General features: G+C 32.2%; 1 protein-coding gene across 1 annotated transcript; it reads right to left on the bottom strand.

Annotated features, from left to right (window-relative positions):
- Window positions 1–1,045: 1,045 nt before the first annotated feature.
- LOC139523088 (uncharacterized) lies at window positions 1,046–15,705 on the bottom strand. Its single transcript, XM_071316852.1, has 6 exons — window positions 15,569–15,705; window positions 13,590–13,703; window positions 12,720–13,141; window positions 9,937–10,105; window positions 4,477–4,794; window positions 1,046–3,614 (listed from the first exon to the last, which is right to left on the bottom strand). Exons 2-6 carry the CDS (start codon window positions 13,687–13,689, stop codon window positions 1,135–1,137), a joined length of 3,489 nt encoding a protein of 1,162 aa, XP_071172953.1. The 5' UTR covers window positions 13,690–13,703; window positions 15,569–15,705; the 3' UTR covers window positions 1,046–1,134.
- Window positions 15,706–16,494: the final 789 nt, after the last annotated feature.

Below are 16,494 nucleotides of genomic sequence, written 5' to 3'. Positions count from 1 at the left end.
TTTCACGCTTGTTTTTTTTCTGAGAATCTCTCTCACTAATTCAAATGCATGATCATGTTTTCTTCTTGAACATGTAAAGGCTTAATTACATGATCTGAGCTACTTTACCCGTTCTTATTAAGGGGGTCTCATTGGGGGTTCTGATCCTGGATCCCGCTTACTGTTTTGTCAGTTTCCTGTATCCCGCTTCATTACACTGTATACGTAAACAATTCTCTTTTTAATGTAAATTCCCGTGTCCAGCTAGACTTTCTCGTTTTCAAGTCACAATAATTTGACTTTCACGTGTCACGCTTAGTTAAAATCGGCAATCCCGCGTCACGCTTAGACCCAATGAGACCCACTATTGAATGGAATTCGCACCGACAATAATTTTCCGGAATTTTTCAGATGTGTTCCACTGTGGTTTAAATTTAGTATTTTCGAAAAACAAGAATAAAAGCAGCTCAAAAGTTATTAAAACTTAGCATCTGTATTTATTCAAGCACATCGACACAACTATTGATACAAATATATATTCTTTTTTATAAAACTTAAGAAAATTCATATTTAAGTCATTGCATTTCATATGATCGGGGTAAATAGGAAAGGGGAACGTTACATGAATCATTGAGGTGAAAATTGAGTAGTAATACTGCTATGTGATGAGTTTTATAAAAATGCTCGTAAAAGTTGATTTTTATGTTCAATCAAACTTGTATGTATCAACACTTCTGAAGTATTGGTTTTTCCACTATATTTTGTGAAAATTTACTATTGGTGATATTTATAAGAAATGTAATAGACTTTGACAGACGGTAAGATTGACAAAAATGTTACATACATTTGAAAATCGTACAATTCTTTCAATTTATATGCTCGTATGATATTAAAGTTTGATGTGAAATAAAAGCTGATACATCACTCTTTCATCTGATACCAAATATTTTTATGATATCTTCATTTCGGAATTTATTATAAGCGTCTCGTGTTTGAAAATGAAAAAGAAAAAAATCAGAAAATCTCACTTTTACACGATTTTACAACAAACTGCACCGTGGGAAAACTCTACGACAGGGCTAAAATGAAAGTATAATGTTTACTCTATCTTCATGTGAATTTTCAGCCGTGAGGTATTCCGGTGCATTAAACTCCTTAACTAAGCGACTTTTCCTGATTTGTCACTCCACTATTATCAGTTAAAGATATTTCTAATTTTTTATCTAGAAGGAGGTTTATAACGGACAAATGATCATCTTTTGTTTCGATATTAGAACAAGCGGCATGAAGAAGTGACTGACCCCTTTTGTTAAAATGAAATATAGTGATATTTTGCTGAATTAAAAACTGTACTATATCGATATTTCCACCTTGACAAGCTGCGTACAATGGGGAATATCCATTCTTGTCACAAAAAGCAGCATTGGTCTCACTTTTTACTAAAACCTTCACTATATCAATATGACCTACATGTGAAGCTACACATAACGAAGACCATTTATCAAAATGTGATATATTAATTTGACTGTTTAATAAAGTTTCTACTACATTTAGATGTCCATTCCCTGAGGCTAAATGTAAAGGGGATAATTTATCGACATATAAAGAAATGGTGGTTTCGTTCTGAAGTAAACTATTTACTATTGTAATGTAGCCATTTTCACATGCCACAGCAAATGATGATGGTGTTATGTTTGCATTATTAACCAGCAATAATTTCACAGTATCTGTATGTCCATTTTGACAAGAAAGAAACAATGGCGCACCATCATTGTGATTTATATCTGATTTCTTCTCCTCTAATAAAAGTTGTGCAATATCTGTATACCCACCTCCGCATGCTACATCCAAAGGTGTGCAATCATCATCAAAATATTCGCATTCATCGACATCTGCATCTTTTTGTAAAAGCAAACGAACTATGTTTAAATGCCCTCCTTTACACGCATTTATCAGCGGCGTTCCGTTAAAAAAAGAAATCTTACTGACATCAATTTCATTGGCAATTAACAATTTCACAATTTCCGTATATCCGTTTGCACATGCGATATTCAATGGAAAATAATCAATTAAACCATGTGCTGATACAATGCAATTGTGATTAATCAACAGTATTACCACGTTGGTGAATCCTAGTTCACAAGCAATATATAATGGTGACCTGTCGTTGCTATCAAATAAATTTACATTACAACCTATTTTAATAAGGAATTCAATAATATCTTCATAACCCTCCCGAATGGATTCAATCAGAGAAGTTGATATCTGCGTTTCCTTGTTCATACCGATACAGAAGTCGTCATAATCATCATCATCATCTTCATAACCAATACTCGTTATAATGCCACTTTCATCGAGTTGATTGAATATAGTTGTAGTTACGTCAATATTTATCTCGAAAAATTTAATTAGTTTCATTCTAAAAGACTCATATACTAATTGTTTATTATGTAGTGTGCTATTAACATTTTTCTTTTCCAAATCTCCTAAAAGTCTACAAAAATAGGACTCTTCCATGTCCTCGGAAATTATAACTAGGCTGTCATTATTTGTAGCCCCTACTGACTCCAATATATATCTATCACCGATAAATGACACAGATGCATATTTGATAAAGCATTCTTTAAAATATTGTCCAAAAACAATAACTGCAGTGTCATAAATTTTGTCATGATAAAATTCATAACTCGTGCCTCTATTCCTGAGATATGTTCCCGTCAGACTACAAAAAGCATCAATTAAAGAGCGTCTAAGTATCTCTACGTCTAAATTGATATCAAATTCTTCTCCAATTCTTTTTATTTTAGTTTGAATGTCATTTGAGACTAATTTAAACTTCAGCCATTGTTCATCGAACCCCTCTTCAAATATTAAACATAACACGAGAGCGCACTGTTTGAATTTGTTTTCTGTTAGAATGATTTCTTCTAAATCGGCCCTTATTGTAGCTATAGGTGCTAAAAAAAGAGTTCTTAATTCTTTTGACGATCTATCGGTTGAAAGTCTACAAAGCAAAGGGAAAAAATTAAACTCATTCAGAATGTCATTGACTTCTTTAATCCTATCGTTGGGTAGATACTGCTTTATCATCAACAGTCTCTCTTCAGGGAGGAGACAAAGAGAGTCTGACAATATATTACATTCATGCTTAATAAAACAACACAGTTGCTGGAACCATTTGTCTTTAAACACCTCTAGTCTACACGAAACCAACAGTTTAGCCAATTTAGTTTTGTCTGTTCGTACTGTCGTATTCTGGGATTCGATAACATTGTCTTTGAATATTTCTTCAACCGGGCCTGCCAAATCTGACCATGTTTGTACAATTTGTAGATTAATGTTCTTTTTCCCACAAATGTCGTCAATGACAAAAACTTGATTTCGTTTTTCATTTCGATAATTTATGATATCAGCAGGTGCTGTTACAAATGATGAGTGAACAATTTCATATTCATATTTACTATGTAAATATAATGCAATATGATGAATTAGGGAAGATTTACCAGAACCGGAACTTCCTGTAACAACAGCAATGTTAGATGAACATATTTTGGATATCACATGTTCTGTTGCCCTTGTAACAAAAAACTTTTTATCATCTTCTTTCCATTGTTTTATATTATCTCCATGTTGTGCTAAAATAAAAATAACGTTTTTCTATTTATCAAAGATGCCAGTTTTTTTCAAAAACATATGTGCATTCAACACGAGTGTCCATAATAATCTTAAAAGACTTACAAAAAGTTTGGAAAGGCAAAACTATAAGGTGTTTAAGATCATATAAACCTTAAAGCCATACATATTGCATCCTAGAGGCGTTGATTTTTTTGTTTATGGTATTTTAAAATTTAGTTGAAGCACAGTTAAAATATTACAAAAATATCTAAAAGCTTTTGTAATAAAACAATCGAAAGAAACGGCCACTTGGTCAAAACATGGTCCTACAAAGGCGGTACAACATTCTTCAAGTAAACCATACGATACATGTAGAAATGTCGAATGCGTGTGTACAACTAGTCTTTGAAAATATACTTTATATGATGCGCGCGTGAACAAATATTTAGAAATAAAGCATTTAAGAGCTCAAAAAGCTAAAAGAACAACCCAAACCACCAATTTCAATATTGCTTGAGGGAATTTATTTCGAAATTTCAGTACAATTACATAATTTTACCAACTTCATAAGAAATGGGATTTTTGAAAAAAAAACAAGCAAGGTTCATCATTGTGTTGATGTTTGTATTTTTTAATAGCACACGGTTATTTTTCTCTGACCGTTTATAAAGTAATTACACTTCATTCGAATGTATGTTGGATATATACTAATACATATTTTAGTCTTATATACATGTCTTTTAATTAGTTTTTGAGCAAAAACCTAGCACTCGGTAACTTTGATTACTCTCAGAAGTTTTACTTTGCTTCATTTGTGTTGTTTGTTAGTTAGATTGTAAGTGATACATAACATTACAATGACGTGTACAAATCAATGTTTACCTCTTTTATGTTTTGGAATTGTTTCTTGGTCGTGTCTTTGAAGTTCATTTCCAAGAAATGTAATTTGTTCTTCCTGACACAATAGGCGATCTTGCATCATTTTGTCATCTTCAATTTTCATTTTTAATTCTTTTTCAATAAAGCTAATTCTATCATCAAATGTTTTTGTAATTTCTACCAATTCCTTTCGGATTTTTTCAAAGTTGTCATCTGCACTCGATGCAACAGTTTGTGCATATTCGGCTAAATCCCGTGTCTGTTCACGAATCTCATTTACTAGTTCTAGGCCTAGCGGTGTACCGCTAAGCAAACTGATTCCTAGAAATACATAGAAATAAATTCTAATTCAAATTAAAATCTGCTAAGATTATTGTTTTCTAGACTTGTAATGCTTAATGAAAGTCTAGAAAGAACTTCTTCATATGTAGAATGTGTATATGATACTTTTTTTTTTATCCTTTGCTAAAACTGAAAAAAATTATTCAATTATAAAAGCATACGCTTTTTGTACCACGCAAAAGTGGCCACGCTCTTTGCACATTAGAAACATATTGCAACACTTTTCTTTGAAATCAGATGATGGCTTATGGAAAGGCCAAAAACTGATCCAATTCAGCATATCATTATTTTGAAATGGCTGTTCAGATTTTCTGAACCTATATATCATTATAATTTGAATATGTTGTCTTCCCTTGAACAGCCAAGTTAAATATGCCGCTATCCGTTATATATATGTTAGCGGCAATAAGTGAACTTAGGCATTAAGCTTAAATCCTAGGCAATAAGCTAACGCCTAGGCAGTAAGTCTATTGCCTAAATGATGTTAGGCATTAGTCTTAAATCCTGAAAAATAAGTGCAGGCATTAAGCTTAATGCCTAAAGTATAAATGCGAGTAAATAAAAGACATTTATTCATTTAAATAAAAATATATTTGTTACACAATAACATTAAGAGAACTGGGTTTATCGAAATTAAATTGTCCTGTGATTGGTCCTGTAAAATTATATTCTTATGACAGTAATCATGATAAAGTAAGGACAAACTTACGACATGTCTCAGTATGCACATCGAAGCTATCTGAGCTTTACTTTTGAGGATTATCTTAGCTAGGATGTTCTAACCGCTGTCCTTTGTTTTGGCGTAAAAGAAAATAGCAAATGAAAAAATCCTAAGATCGATCCTATAAGATATTCCTAGGACAGAAATTATGATAAAATAAGGACCGACTTACGACATGTCTCAGCATGGACATTGCAGCTATCTGAGGATTATCTTAGCTAGGATGTCCTAACCGCGTATTAAAAATAGCAAATGAAAAAAAATAATATTGTATCAAATTTAACCTGCAACTTTAATTTAAAAACCGTCTAATTATTAGAAAATAAATATTAGTTTTAATTTATAATAATTTGTACATTGTAAACTCTATGAAACAAAACATAAGTAAAAAATATAACTACGTTTTATATTAGAATTGAACAAACTAACTGCAAATAGTTAAAATTTTACATATAATCAGTAAAATAAAATTGAGAAAGGAAATGGTGAATATGTCAAAGCGACAACCACCCGACCATAGAGCAAACAACAGCCGAAGGCAACCAATGGGTCTTCAATGTAGCGAGAATTCCCGCACCCGTAGGTGTCCTTCAGCTGGCCCCTAAAATATGCATAATAGTACAGTGATAATGGACGTAATACTAAACTCCGAATTATACACAAGAAACTAAAAATTAAAATCATACAAGACTAACAAAGGCCAGAGGCTCCTGACTTGGGACAGGCGCAAAATTGCGGCGGGGTTAAACATGTTTATGAGATCTCAACCCTCCCCCTATACCTCTAGCCAATGTAGAAAAGTAAAAGAATAACAATACGCACATTAAAATTCAGTTCAAGAGAAGTCCGAGTCTGATGTCAAAAGATGTAACAAAAGAAAATAAATAAAATGACAATAATACATAAATAACAACAGACTACTAGCAGTTAACTGACATGCCAGCTCCAGACCTCAATTAAACTGATTGAAAGATTATGTCTTCATCATATGAATATCAGGTACAATCCCTCCCGTTAGGGGTTTAGTATCATACTATCATAAAATATATGAGAAGAACATAACCCGTGTCATGCCAACAACTGTTTTTTTTAGAAATAAATGTGTTTAGTTCCGATGCAAAGACCCTATCAGTGAATCAATGTTAAAGCCAAAATATGCAATCTTTAATGACCTGACAACAGTATCGTAACTATATCCCCTTTTAATAAGTCTATTTAAAGGTTTTGTTAGTTTCTGAGGAGAATACTGACATTTTTGTGCTTTATAAAGAATATTTCCATAAAATTTTGGATGTGAAATACCTGAACGTATAAGATGTCTGCATGTTGAGTTATATTTACGAATTATTTCCTTATACCGGTGATAAAATTTAGTAAATGTTTTGACCAGTTTGTGATATCGAAAACCCTGGTGTAATAATTTTTCAGTAATACATAAATTTCTCTCGCTAAAATCTAATACATTGTTACATACACGAGCGAATCGTACAAGTTGAGATATATAAACACCATAATATGGTGACAAGGGAACGTCACCATCTAAAAATGGATAATTAACAATAGGAAATGAAAAATCATCTCTTTTATCATAAATTTTTGTATTAAGCATGCTTTGAGGGAGGTGAAATGGAAGTGTCACAACACTCCACAAGAGACTAGCAATAAAATCACTAATAAGATATGTTATCTATATTAAAATAATAATCTAAAAATATGAAAACTTGATAAAAATTTGTGTTCAAATAATTTTGTTATCACAAGTTGTGAAACTGGTAATAAAGAAAACTTACTTATCCTATAAAAAAATTGAAAAATGGTGTGAGCAAAAAAATCACATTTTAATTTTGTCTACTTTTGACCAGTTTAAATCAGCTCGACTATAGTGAAGTGAAAAAAATTTCTAATAAATATTAACATTGTTTTATAGAATCTCCCTCTTCTTTAATTGTATTATAACAATCACTTTTTTAAATCTAATATTTAGTAATATCACAAAAACATGAAAAAGTATGTGTAAATTCTGTTTTTTAACTGCTAAAATTACTAAATAAACTTACTAAATTTGAAGATCTGTCAAATGAATGTATATTTACACATGTTTTATTAGAAATAAATTAAGTAACTCCTTATTTCAAGAATAAAACACCAAATATGCATTAATTCCAGATTTCACTTATTGCCTAAAATTATGTTCGGCAATAGGATGAATAATCATCATAAGATTTCAGGTAATAAGCTTAATGCCTGAAAATTTCAGGCAATAACTTAATGCCTAGGCGTTAGCTTATTACCTAGGATTTAAGCTTATTGCCTAATTTCACTTATTGCCGCTAACATATACATTGATCAAAATAATTTCAGCATTACATAAGGAGGGCGCAGCGTAACGATTGCTTAAGAACAGAAATTCTAAATATTTAACTTTCTGAAATGTTATCCAAATTATCCTTTTCCTGACTTGTTGATAATGTTTATCTAATCAACGTTGTTCGTTTGATATCAGTCCTTTATTTGTAAAAAATCGGGTATTACGTTAAATGTTCTTGCATTACTTTTTATTTTCTATACTAACGTCATGAAAAAGGCGACCATGGAGGATGACGTCAAACACAAAGAACACATCTGTTTGCCGATATTTTGAAAAGTAGGATTTATACTGTCAACTTATCGTCTTGAAATATTAGAGTAACAGGTTCCACCACCAAGTCGCGTGCAATATACTAGTATACATTTATTTCCCGTGCCTGAGGGAGATATGAAGATTTGTTCACCCAAGAATATTCATATTTCACGAGGGCTCTGCCCGAGGGAAATATGATTTTTCGAGGGTGAACAAATCTTCATATCTCCCGAGGCCAAGGGAAATGAATGTTTTATTCTACTGCCTAAGCTTTGTATACTATCTGAACTTCAAATATTAGTTTGCATACCGGCATTTTTTCAGACTTATTCGCTTGATTTTATTACTGAACACGACATACATATTGATAAACAGTACGGATAAACATTGATTATTTAATTAGTCTTTTTGTTTTAACGTCTGAAATAAATTTGATTACGATAATGATATTTGCTATTGCTATTTCGATAATAAGAAGTTCAAGACGTTATGAACATAAACCGCGCAAAACGTCGCACGATTTAGTCCCGACATGTCAGAGGGGAATATGATACTCAGAGGTGAATATGAAGTTTTGTTCGACGTCACGTGTCAAAGTTTCAACCAATCAAATGTTGATTTCGCTATCAAAATCAACATGCAATGGAATAATAATAGTAATCCAGCCTCGACGGTTAGATTTTACGATTTAAAATGCTCGACGAGCCTGCATCTTAAATTTGGAAATTTAACTGTCTCGAAAAGATAAATATCGTATCGGGAATTCTAGCTACATTGAAGACCCATTGGTTGCCTTCGGCTGTAGTTTGCTCTATGGTCGGGTGGTTGTCGCTTTGACATATTCACCATTTCCTTTCTCAATTTTATCATATTTGATGTGGTGGTAGGATCTATATGAAGCAGAAAAACAAATATAGCCTTTGTATGAGGTCGATACAAGGATATATTGACCTGAAAGAAGTTATTGACTGAGGACGAAGTCCGAGGTCGATATACGCATTTGGGTCGATACATCCTGTATTGACCAAATACAAAGGCTATATTTGTTATATTATTAATTTCAGACCATTATGCTTATTTGTATCAATATCGTCATTTGATATTGTTTGAATTTTATACATCATATTGTCTCCTTGACAATAACAACACATTCGTTGTTATTTAATTATTTTGTTTGTTTGTTTGACATCTTAGGTATTTGAAGATTTTTTTCGTCAAATAATCGATTAAAGATATCATTTGTTTCAAAACGTTTAACGATATCATGAAATTCATTACATGACGTCACAAAGTAAATCGGTTTTTATATATTCTAAAAATAACCGTGCAATATGCTTTTTGCTATCCGCCGTTTTCTCTCTACCTTCGAAAATATAGTTTAACATGTGACTATCCCCAAACGAATTAAACCTGTAAAAATATACGAATTTATAATATTAGAAGTTATTAATTATATTGTGCAATTCATTTGTACCTTGCATCGTAATCATCTATAATTTAAAAAAAGACGTTTTACTATTTTATTCTTGTAAGAGATTATAATTGAAATTTGTACTATATATAACATAAATAAACGTAGCATTTCAATATATTCTATAAAGTTAAAATATCAGTTGGCGACTTACATGATTTAACTTTCGCTTTTAAATGTTATTTTTTCAAGTCTCATCCGTCACGTTTATTTTTTTCTAAGTCCTTGTCTAATAAGTTTATTTATCTGTGATTATCCCTTTTCATTTTTTTTTTACAATATCATAAACTTGCTCAATAAAAGATTTACCACAGTTTTCCCATTTGGACAGATCTTTCAAAATAGAAACTTCATCTGTAGCATTTAGTTTCAAATCTTTAATGATCTGTTCCATTAACTTGAAACAATCTGAAAACTTCATTGGGTTCCATTCTGTGAAATCACAATGTGCCCATGGATTTCTTATGAAGGATCGTACCTGTAAATAAAATGTAAACAATACAAAAGGAGCAAACACATAGATCTATTTTACTGAGTATGATTACCTCTATATACCTTACATGCATGTTAAAAAATACCATTAAAATAATAGGTTTATATTTTGAAAATGTGCACATTTTGAGGTATGACTGACAGTGGAATGGTTATATTTCATATATATTGGGGCAGGTGTAATGCGCCCGAATTGCAGTAAATTGTGTCTTAAAGTTTGCATACAAGGTTTAAAGATAAAATACATACTGTGATATAAGGGAATATGCAGATATGCAGGAAAACAAACAGTGTGTAATGCTTTCATTATAATGTCATGATGCCTGATTTCTCTGATGAATATAAGCTATAATGTACAGCCCAAATCCCACTAGACCACGATCTCACCACGCTCACCGCGATCTAAAATAAATTTAAATCGTGCTAAGCTTGCAGTATCAGCGGCATGAAAATGTAAATTTTCGTTTCAATCTCACTGCTTTTACGTCCCCATTACGCTTCTACAACGACCCCGCTTCGAGTATACCACGTTCTCACCACACATATTCTGCGACCTCATTACGATTATAACAATCTTTCTACGCTCATCACGGCCTCACTTCGACAACACCACGATTGATTCGATTGCAACACGATCTTACCACGCTTCTACTTCGATTATAGCACGCTCTTACCACAACCATACTATGAACATAACACGTTAATACCGTGTTCCATATAAATACTGTATCATTCCTTCTTTTTCATTGATACGTAGAGTTTCTCAGAAAAAAACACAGTCATTCTACCAAAATATACGCAATGGAAAGGGTAGAGGTAGAGAAAGAGTGAGATCTGATAGAAGCGAATCTTGATTAGGAAGATATATGTCGGACCGAACAGTCCAAACTAAATCACAAGTTATTGCTGGTCCATAAAGTTCAAATGAGAATGCTTTAGATATCGATATTAGGGATGACACAAGACTCAAGAATGATTGAGTCGTTGGCGATAAAGGACAAGAGGTTCAAATTACATACAGCCAAACAAAAGTTGGAAAGCTTTTATAAATTTAAAATGACAATGAGCATGATAACCGAAGTACGAACGTAAGAACAGCGTGATGAGGACGGCGTGGGCGTACTAAAATCGTACTGTTGTCTTGTACAGCATGGTATAAACGTAATATAGTCGTCATGGAAGCGTGTTTGGGTCGCTGTAAGAACGTGATAGTCGTATTGAGGTCGTAGTAAACTCGCTGTGAGGTCCTAGCGAAGTATCTCTGTCTAGAATCGTGCTGTCGCTATGATGGTACATCGACCTTTGCGATCTTACCACGGCCTTACCGCGCTGTTATTACGCTTCTACTGCGACCTGATTTCGCCACGATCGCACCTGATTGTTTTGAACATGTTCAAAGTTGGCCACACTCATCACGATCATGAAGACCTCACCACGACCGTATATTGACCTTACTGCGTTCTACGATCGTCAAATTTTTTTCACAGATCGAAATGCAATAGTGGCCTAGTGGGAGTGCGGTATGAACAAAACTTGGGTAAAAAGTTATTATTAAAAGTATCTTTTGAATAAATCTATTCTTAATAGGATTAACCTTTAGAATCTTTAATATTGGCGCAAATGATCTTTATTTTTATATACAAGGCGCAAATGAAATATAATTGCAGTGCAATGAAAGATTTTTTTGGGCAAATGAAATGCAAATTGGCGCAAAATGGAAGTACTGCCGCAATTCATATGGTTGAACTATCTGACATTAAAAGAAACTAATAATTTGATATATAATCAACTGCTTTTACAAATACATACTTTTTTTGTTTGGTTCCATTTCGAAGAAAAAAAATTGTTTAAAAAGGGCAATAATTAAATAATAATTTGATTTATAAACTCGTGTATTATTTTAATTTTTGTTTTGAAGCAAGAAAATCAGTACTGTGAGCTAACATGTTAACAGCCATCTCCTCATAATTCATCTTAAAATTAAGTTTCCTGTCTATTCAAACAAAAGTGTTTTCCCATATCTTTTTAACAAAATTTAATTAATTCTTATCAAGCTTGATGACCAATAATTTTTAGTGATATATTTTTTAAATAGATATAGGAAGATGTGGTGTGAGTGCCAATGAGACAACTCTCCATACAAATAACAATTTAAAAAGTAAACCATTATAGGTTAAAGTACGGCCTTCAACACGGAGCCTTAGCTCACACCGAACAACAAGCTATAAAGGGCCCCAAAATTACTAGTGTAAAACCATTCAAACGGGAAAACCAACGGTCTAATCTATATAAACAAAACGAGAAACGAGAAACACGTATATATTACATAAACAAACGACAACTACTGTACATCAGATTCCTGACTTAGGACAGGTGCAAACATTTGCAGCGGGATTAAAGCCTGATATAAGCTACACTTTTGCAAAGTATCAAAAAGGAGAATATAGTTTGTGACAATTTCTTTTTTTATTAATCAATTTTATTGCACATTTGGTGTTTTAACAATTGAAACTATATTTCATTGGGGTCATTTCAAAAATTATCTTCTAAAGTTTGTACGAAAATATGCTTATCAAAATATAGGCTTATTTTATACTTGCCTTTTTAGCAGTAGATTGTAGACTTGGTAAAATATTTATGATGATTCCTAGCAAAGCTGATGAATCACAAGAATCGTCGATCGCTGTGTAATGAGCCATAAACGTCTGTACAAATAGTTTGGATAAATCAACAGCATTGTAGACTCTGTAGTCATACTGCATGTACTGCTTAACGTTTCTTACAAGCTTAGTACTGTTGGTGTTAATAGCCTCATAATTCAAATTAGTTTTAGTTGGTATATATTTCTTCAAATGAGTACTATATGTTTGCTTATCAATGTTATCTGAAACTACAAGTGAGTTATATAAGGTGTCAAGAACCGGAGTAATAAACGTTCGCAGTGTAGGTGAGATCACTGAGTGGAGACATATACCAACAACAAGCCATCTTTTCTTATTGTCATCCAAGGCATCTGGAAGACCTGGTAGATATAAAAAATACACTCGATTAAAAATACTGCATATAAGTATTTGATATCATACTTTTTGTCAGAAATATGACCACAATAAAATAATTGACAAGAGGTTATATTATTTATAACTGGCTACTTCAGAATCTTAATGCCTAGGTAATTTCGCTGCTCGTGTATCCAAATTTGAAAATAACGTCATATCATTATTTAGTTCCTTTTTCCAATTTGAAAGGCATTATTAGCCAACCATGTACACTTTGAAAATATTACCCATAGCACACTTGATTCAGTTTCAGTATTTGAAATTCCGTGTGAGAAATAATTTGACACTGTTTTAAAGTAGGAGTAATACTGTGGGCTAATTATATAAGTTTAGTTTTCAAATTTTTACATGATCTAACATGATTGAAACAGTATTAACTTGAACATTTTAATTGAAAAGAAATATATAATTTACCTGCAGTTTTTGAACATATATCGGATATTGCAGTAACTTTGTCTTGTAGGTCGGATGGAATTGATTGCTGTATAGGTATGAGTCCGGTATCATCGGCCATCTCAAAAATGTTCTCTGTAATTTATACAACCAGGTTTAATCTGCCATTTTTATTTTCTACATAAGAAATGCCTGTACCAAATCAGGAATAAGACAGTTGTTATCCCTACTTTGATGTGTTTGAACTTTTGATTTTGTCATTTGATTCAGTATTTTTGTGATTTTACTATTTTCTGATACAACCGGATAAAATCAAAACAAAGAGATGCCATGGGGTGATACAAGATACAAGTTTACAAAACTAGCAACAAAAAACTAAATGGGTAGCTCGACCCTAAAATGAAGTAGTTGCTTTGGACAATAAAAAACCCTGATTAGTTGTATTTGAATTATCACTAAATTCACCTCAAGGGATATATATTGTCAGACGCAATCCAATGTCAAAAAAATACTGACTAAAAAAAATAACTGTTCGTTTTGCTTGGTTTATAATTTTTTTATGTTGTGTGCTGTGAAATGTTGTTTGTCTTTTGGTCTTTTTCATTTTTAACCAAGGCGTTGTCAGTTTATTTTCGATTTATGATTTTGGATGTCTCTTTAGTATCCTTCGTCTTTCTGTTTGCACATCTTATTAATTGATAAATATTTGATACGCAGGTATTTTTGTAATATCTAATAGTAGTCTCTTTTCTAGTAAAAAGTAAAATAAGCATCAAACCCAAGTGATTAGAACCAATATCAAGTCCTATGGTATTCAATAAAAATATACTTTTTCACTTTTTTGGTCTTTTGGAAAATGTTGTTTGTGCTGTTTTTAGACCCTTCTACAACGAAATTTGTTTTACATGCACACGTATAAAAATTGCGGTTTTTATCCAACGAAATCATAGGTTTGAACGTAGTTTTCAATTTAGACTCGTTTATATATATATATATATATACAACTCGTCTAAACATCAATCCAATAATGTTAGATGTGTAAATTTGCGAAAGTAAATTTTTTGTTCTTCCCTCGCCGGGATTCGAACCCATGCTACTGAAATATCGTGACACCAAATAGTTACCTTTCCACGTCAGGTTTACTCTAGCGTCGTACTACAGTACATGATATATAAGGCATGGAGATGTTATTTTTTACAGATCAGCCAAATTATCTATAGTAAAGGATCCTACAAATTAATGTAAGACACAGTCACAGAAAATAGTTATATTTATAAGTACGTCTGAGCCAGTGACAATTCTACAACAGATTTATCCATCGGATCACCAGCAATGATGGTGATACATGGCTGTGTACATTATGTATATACAACTCGTCTAAACATCAACCCAACAATGTTAGATCTGTAAATTTGCTTTCGCAAATTTTTTGTTCTTCCCTCCTTGGGATTCGAATATACAGCAGAACATATAAAAATAAGTCTTTTTTTAGCATTATTCTGTCTGTTATATGGCGCCTCTGACGTACTAAATCCTGGTACCTTTGATAACTATTTACACCTCTGGATCGATGCCACTGCTGGTGGACGTTTCGTCTCCGAGGGTTTTACCAGCTCAGTAGTCAGCACTTCGGTGTTGACATGAATATCAATTATGCGGTCATTTTTTTTTATATAAATTTCCTGTTTACAAAACTTTTAATTTTTCGACAATTAAGGATTTTCTTATCCCAGGCATAGATTACCTTAGCCGTATTTGGCACTTTTGTTTGAACTTTTGGTCCTTACTATTTTGATACTTAAATCATTTTCACTTTGAAATAGTATAGTGAAAGTGAAAAAAATAGATTTTCAATCATCTTTAAATAAGGAATTATACTAACTATTTATGTATGCAACAAATGTGCGTTCACATATGGTTCATATCATTAACTCGTATATATTTGGATGTTTTGCATATGATGATTGATTTATGTGGGTTAATACAGTAAATGCACTTACAGTTTCCAGAAGATAAAAGCTTGATGTACCGATTTAATCAATGCTTAGTCCAAAATCTTAATGTGATCCATATTGAATGATCCTATTCTAGTGAGAACAAAATGGCGTTCAACAACCGACCAAAAATTCACAGTATGCATACGAACGATATGTTTAAACTCTAAATTTAATTTCTTTGTATTGTATACTGACAACCCCGATGACCCTGATAATTTAGTGTTTTATAATGTTTTGTATGTATGCACTGTACCATTTAAATCTAACTTTGTAAACACGTTATCTTAGACATTTATAAAGTTTTAAATGTTTGAAAGAGGCTACTTCGTTGGAAGGGAAATATAATGTCTTTTCGATATGTATATACACTTTTTCAAACTAGTTTTCAATACCCAATATGGTATAAATAGTTACGAGTTGAAATCAAAACTTTATAGCATTAAACACACATTTTCTAGAGGTTATTGATATGTAAACCGGGGCGATTAACTCACACACTCCAATTAAAGTCAGAAGAGCTTGTAAGTTGAGTTTGTGAATAAGGGCAATAACACACCAACAACCTTTAGAAAAAAATGTGTTTAATCCTTATCTTTCTTAAGCCAAGTATTTGCGAATTTTTATTAACATTTTTTTAGTATTGACTATTATAATTACCATAAGGTTGTAACTATGGAGTTAGCCGCCATATTGACTTTCTAGAATCCATAAATGTTCGATAAATTCAACAGATTAATTTTATACATTTTCGAAACTTAAATGCATTTTTTCTTTTTTGTTATATATATGCCTTATAATAGTAACAACTGTTGTGTAAATGTATTTGTTTTTCAATCTCAATTTCCTGAAATCCCGGAATGACTGCATGTATGTGTATCGAGTATAAATAGATCCCAGTGAAGGTTACGAAAGAAGATTCGGAAACATGG

Source organism: Mytilus edulis, chromosome 5 (assembly GCF_963676685.1).
Source record: "Mytilus edulis chromosome 5, xbMytEdul2.2, whole genome shotgun sequence".
Taxonomy (NCBI): domain Eukaryota; kingdom Metazoa; phylum Mollusca; class Bivalvia; order Mytilida; family Mytilidae; genus Mytilus; species Mytilus edulis.
Note: the sequence above shows the minus strand (reverse complement) of the source record. Positions and strands in the feature narration are given on the sequence as shown.